The following is a 6,102-nucleotide window of genomic DNA, read 5'->3' as shown; positions in this document are numbered from 1 at the left end:
GTTAGTATATAGCGTCAGGTATTATGGCGCTATATATAAAAAAAGTCATTTTTTTACCACCTATTTGTGTAGTTTGAGTCCAAAAGAACCACATTTTGATTCCGGACACATCTATTCAATTCGTCCGAATCGTAGCTAATATTGTAGTTATGTCAGTGTATGTGGACCTAGCTCTTTCTCGTAAAGTAATTGATATGTACTGTTCATTCACGGTTCTTGCTATATGTATCTGCTTCGGGACCCTCTACAGCTCTTCAGTGGTGAACTGACTACCGTCCATCCCATCTTTCCGTTTTTTGGTTGACTTGAATATTTAATAACTAAAGAAAGACCAGCATAATGTCGCAGCTTTATATAAGGAATGTCCATGAAAGTTTGATAATCAATTATCAGTTGGAGAACTACGGAGTATAATATAGCAGGAGTACCACCAGCCAAAGCAGCATGCAGCCACAAAAGGAGCAAATGGAGATAAATGAGGACATTGTCATAGTAGGTGCTGGAATTGCTGGACTCGCCACTTCTTTGGCACTTCACAGGTATAGAAAAAGTATTTAAGAGCAATATACCCTAGACAATACTCCCTCTATCCAAATTATGTGTACGTACTTTTTTTTTTTTTTAATTTTTTATGTGTTTCAAATAGAATATAGATTCTGCATACTCTAATAAACATCTATGGCAGGTGTTAGACCACAAATTTAAAAAAAAAAAAACTTTTTTCAATTTCTTTTTTTAAATTCCGTGTTCAATCACACACTGCTACGTAAATTGGGAAGGCGGGTGTAGCAATTTTTGTGTGTCATATTTAACGGTAACGTATGCTATGTTCCATTTTATATGATATACTCTTTACTTTTTAGTCTAGTTAAAAAGGAATGACACGTTTTTATATTTAGAAATAAGTTTTCTTTAACTTCTTCATTTATTCTTAATGACAAGCTTTTATAGCAACAAAAATATCATGAAATATTTAAGATTACAAGTTTCAATTTTTTTTCCCTTCATTAACTTGGTTACCATTAATTAAACTCAATTCACATAAAATGATAAGAAATATGTTATTATCATAGGTAATTTAGGATCTAAAATCAATAAGTTCAGATTTTTTAATTTTATTTTTATACATAATGCAAGCTGATGAAAGTAATGGATTCATTTTTTTTTAATAAAACCTCATTATTTTAAGTAATGATTTAATGGATTAAGTTGAACACATGAATTCGACGCCAAATAAATTCGCCTATATATATTTGGTGCATGGTTTTTACGTACGTGTTTTTGCAATAGAACTACTGATGGTTATTTTGTTCTTTAGGCTGGGGTTGCGGAGCATAGTGTTGGAATCATCAGACTCTTTACGAACATCAGGATTTGCCCTTGCTTTATGGACCAACGCCTGGAGGGCACTCGACGCTCTTGGCGTTGGAGACTCCCTTAGACAACGTTCTCTCCAGTTTAGTCGGTACGCGTAAGGCCACCGGTCATAAGCTGAATTCGGTTATTAATATGTATTAACTTGAAGTTGTTATAAGAAACCATAGATTTCAAATTTTGAATCCGCCTCTTTTTGAATAGTCTATAGCGCTTGTCTCAATTTAGCAACTAATAACAATGGATCGTACGCAGTTATAACAACGAATTGTTTGGTTGTTGCTTCTTTAATGTAACCTGCCAACAAAACATTTTAATTTTTCTCTATCTCCTTAATTCCTAGCTATAAATAATTCTTTTAGTTGACTGCGTCACGTATATGCTTAATACTTTTTTAGTGTGGAAACTTTGGAGGGAAGGTATCAGCAGTAAGGACGCTACAGCATGTCCCTTCCATTCAATTTGGAACTTGCATTTTCAAGTATTCCCAATATTTACAGAACATGTAAAAAGTAGTAATTGCTAAAGATGGATATATTTTCCGTTTATATTGCAACTCCAAGATCCATCTATATGCAGTATTCTTGAGAAGATTCATTTTGTGTAGCTATTGTTTCATGCTTATCTATTTCCTCCAGATGAAGATCGAGTCGGTTAAAAAAAGAGTTGTACGTTAGTGTCTTTGACAACTGATATCTCAGCTCGAATTTAATGAGCTTTTAATTTCTGTAGGTTTGAGGCATTTTCAGCAGTCTCAGGCAAGCCTACTGCAGAGATTTCCCTAGATGCAAATAAGAAACCGTAAGCTACACTCAAAATTTGATATTTTGAGCATTGAATATTCCATATATAACTTGTTCAATCTAGTTTCTTTTTCTCAAGCTGTACTTTGTCAAATCTCACAATACAACTCTGATGTTACACAGTAGAGATTACGACAGCCGTTGTATGAAAAGACAGGAGATAGTGGAGACTTTAGAGAAAGAACTTCCTCCTGGAACTATCAAGTATTCTTCCCGTGTTGTTTCCATCCAAGACTCTGGACTATTCAAGTTGCTACATTTGGCTGACAAAACTGTTCTTCGAACCAAGGTGACTATATATTCTTCTTTTTATTTTTTTGGGGTTAACTGGGCCCAAAGAAAAAACTGAACAATACTGCTTTCCCATGAAGGTGTTAATAGGATGTGATGGTGTGAACTCAGTGGTGGCTAAGTGGATGGGCCTCCAGAAACTAGTTGATGCAAATCGTTCAGCAATTCGGGGATATGTTGAGTATATAGAAGGTCACGGGTTCGAGCCAAAGTTCTGCGCTTATTTTGGAGGAGGAGTTCGCATTGGTTTCCTTCCCTGTGATGACAAGAGCTTGTACTGGTTTTGCACTTTTACTCCGTCTGCCGTCAACTGTAAGCCTGCTACGTCCCTTAGCTTCTGTACTGCATCAATTATTAGCATACCTTTTTCTTTCCACTAAAGGTCGATAATGAGGTGATGCATTTTCCATAGAAGATAAATGACACAATATTTTATTACTCTACTTTTTCCACGGAAGATAATGCATTGACACGGAATATTCTATGAGAAAGTTATTTCCTGATATTTAATTATTACAACTGTTTTTCTTTACCTTTTATTTATGTGTTGTACCAATAATCTCTGGCTTTTTTGTCTGATCTATCATGTCACGCTTATGAATTGCATGCATTTCAGATGATGAATCGATAGAAGGAAGTCCAATCAAAATGAAGCAATTTGTGCTAAGTATGGCCAGCAACGTGTCAAAAGAAGCATACAATATCCTACAGAGAACCTCACTAGATAGCCTATATTGTGCCAAACTAAAATTAAGATCACCATTGAACATTTTAATGAGAGACAATATTGTGAAAAGAAACACTTGTCTAGTTGGTGATGCACTTCACCCAATGACACCTGATATTGGTCAAGGTGGATGTTCAGCATTAGAAGATAGTGTAGTTCTTGCTAGGTGCATTGCTGAACCTTTTTCAAGAAAATTACCAACAGGAATACTGGAGAAATTAGAAGACGATGAATTTTACAATAGAATTAAAGTTGGTTTGGAGAAGTATGCAAAAGCGAGAAGATGGAGGATTTTTAACCTTATTAGTACTTCTTATTTGGTTGGTTTGGCACAAGAAAGTAATGGGAAGGTGATTAGCTACTTGAGAGAGAAATTCTTGGCTCAATTTACCATTGAGACTATGCTGAGAATGGGTGATTTTGATTGTGGGAAACTATTGACATAATCTGGTTGAAGTGAAGATGTAAACTTAAGATGATAAGTTTGTTGCTATTATGATCAATGAGTAAGAGCACCTAGAAAAGAACAGTAATTAAGAAAAAGTTGTTGTAAGAACTAGCTTGTATGGAAGCTAAGGATGCAAATGTTGTCACTCTATCATATGTAAGGAGTTTATTTTTCAACTGCTATTAAGTACTCCCCTCCTCCCATTTTATGTCATTCCATTCGAATTGCAAGAATCAAACAAGTTTTTCTTTTATTATAATTTTTTATAAGTCTTTCAAATACTTCGAATTATTAATCATTGCGATTTTTAGTACTTTTTATGCAGTTTTCAAATATGTAAATATTATTTCAGAAAATTTTAAAAATTTTGTGTCTAAATTTGTTTACCCTAAAAACGAACACTACAATATTATACATCTATAGCTACAAATTCTCAGCTATAAATGTGAAAGTCGTAGCTAATACCTAACAATAGCCACAAAGATTAAACTTTCATAGCCATTTATAATTTCGTAAAATTTATTAGCAATAAAATTATTTTGGCAAAGCTAATTCTTCATTTTTGCTATAGTTGCTAACTATTGTGGCAATAATTATCCAAATAGCTATAAATTTATTGCTACAACAAAACTTCGTAACTAATAATCGTATATTTTTTTCCACGCGTTTGAAGTTACTATAGCAATAGCAACCTTATAGTCACACAGATATACGTGAAATAAAATGTTATAGTTACAAAAAATATTTTTGTTTCAAGCTAAAAAAATCCATGGCAATAAGTGGCTTAATAGCTACAAACTTATTCGTATAATTCAATTTTGTAGCTAATAGAAAGTTTTTGCCACGTGTTTAAAGCTTTTGTAGCAATACTGACTTTTTAGCTACAAAAATTACTTGAAATAAAATGCTATAACTAAATGAATATTTTTGCTTTAATTATTGCAACGATCCGACCGGTTGTTTTGAGACTCGTAGCCCCGTTCTCCCATTTCCTGTTTCTTTTATATTCTACAATTGTATTATGACTTACCGGGTTAGTTGGTTCGGGTCCGGAGTGATGCCGGAGTAATTAAGACATTTAGTCTCTTAATTGGATGTTTAAGTTGGAAAAGTTGACCGGATGTTGACTTATGTGTAAAAGACCTCGAATTTGAATTTTGATGATTTCGTTAGCTCCGTTAGGTGATTTTGGACTTAGGAGCGCATCCAGAACGTGATTTGAAGGTCCGTAGTAGAATTAGACTTGAATTGGCGAAAGTTGAAATTTTGGCGAATTTGACCAACACTAGAATTTTTGATATCGGGGTCGGATTCGATTTTTGAGAATTGGAGTAAGTTCGTGGTGTCATTTATGACTTGTGTGCAAAATATGAGGGCAATCGGACGTGGTTTGATAGGTTTTGGTGTCATTTGTGGAATTTGGAAATTTCAAAGTTCATTAGTGTTGGTTTATACTTCAATACCACACAAGAGTGGGGGGGGGGGGGAGGGAGTGATTTATGTGGTGACCAATTTTTCGTTTAAACTAATTATGGAAGGACCTGGTTCTTCTAAGTGTTTCTTAACCTACTATTGCAAAAATAGTAAATGCAGAAAGTAAAGAACACAAGTATTTTACGTAGAAAACACCTGGCTCAAAAGTTGAAAAAATCACGACCTACTTTCCAGTAAGATTTTCCCAAACTCTCCACTAAAATCATTGAACCAAAAACTGTATTTACAAAATACTTTTTGTAAACCTCGGATTAACTCTAATCTCGTTGTAGCAAACAACCTCTAACTGTTGCGACAACCTCAAGTTAACTCTAACTTGAAAATTCTGAGTACATAATACAATTGCCTCTAGATAAAGCTGAAATGTACAATATGAAAACACCTATTACAATTGAACTGGAATAAAAGACAGACACTTGGAACCGATTCTTCTATCTGGTTCATGTAGCTTCAAGTTTGCACACTTGAATCACACACGAACTGATTCTGCTTATGTGCGTCGCCTGTAAAAGAGAACTCAATCCTACAGCGGAAACTCGAGTCGAGGTGCTACAAGCGAGCAAAGAAGCACTTCTTGTAACCAAAACAAAAACCTCATGGATCAGCAAAGGCTTGTTTTGGACCACGTCGCTATATTGAGACTCCCACCTTCCTATTTGAGTAAGGAATGAATATCGGACCCTACTGATGTTCAACCGACGATCAGGCCTAGTACTGCTTGCGGCTTTTCCTATTTTGGCTTGGATTGAAAATACTAGACAGGAAAGAAAAACAAACTAACACTGATATTTATAGAGTTAGTAAATAGAGATTGACTAGGATTCTGATGCTACTCTTCCTTGGAGGAAGATTTCTAGTTGATTTCAATCTCTAACTCCTTCCTTTTCTTAACCCGTATTCTCTTTGAGTAATGAGTCACTCTCCTTATCAATTACGCAACCTTTTCGATCAGGATCAGGAAATAT

The 6,102-nt window shown here is 34.8% G+C and overlaps 1 protein-coding gene across 2 annotated transcripts; it reads left to right on the top strand.

Moving 5' to 3' along the window:
- Nucleotides 1–312: 312 nt before the first annotated feature.
- On the top strand, nucleotides 313–3,861 carry LOC107805271 (monooxygenase 2-like). 2 transcript variants are annotated; one of them, XM_016629268.2, is made up of 6 exons: nucleotides 313–539; nucleotides 1,319–1,471; nucleotides 2,107–2,175; nucleotides 2,301–2,466; nucleotides 2,549–2,780; nucleotides 3,085–3,861. In XM_016629268.2, the coding sequence occupies exons 1-6, from the start codon at nucleotides 445–447 to the stop codon at nucleotides 3,639–3,641; spliced, it is 1,272 nt and encodes a 423-aa protein (XP_016484754.1). In that variant the 5' UTR covers nucleotides 313–444; the 3' UTR covers nucleotides 3,642–3,861. The 2 variants fall into 2 exon arrangements, with proteins under 2 accessions (XP_016484754.1, XP_016484755.1); XM_016629269.2 differs by having other exon boundaries at nucleotides 317–539; nucleotides 1,319–1,465.
- Nucleotides 3,862–6,102: the final 2,241 nt, after the last annotated feature.

The sequence above is a fragment of the Nicotiana tabacum genome, chromosome 20 (genome assembly GCF_000715075.1).
Source record: "Nicotiana tabacum cultivar K326 chromosome 20, ASM71507v2, whole genome shotgun sequence".
NCBI classification, from domain to species: domain Eukaryota; kingdom Viridiplantae; phylum Streptophyta; class Magnoliopsida; order Solanales; family Solanaceae; genus Nicotiana; species Nicotiana tabacum.
This window is presented reverse-complemented; position numbering and strand designations above follow the sequence as displayed.

Coding starts and splice junctions, on each gene's coding strand:
- LOC107805271 (XM_016629268.2), top strand. CDS start 445: ATGCAGCCACAAAAGGAGCAAATGGAGATAAATGAGGACATTGTCATA. Junction 540..1,318: donor ACTTCTTTGGCACTTCACAG/GTATAGAAAAAG, acceptor TTTGTTCTTTAG/GCTGGGGTTGCGGAGCATAG. Junction 2,467..2,548: donor AAACTGTTCTTCGAACCAAG/GTGACTATATAT, acceptor TTTCCCATGAAG/GTGTTAATAGGATGTGATGG.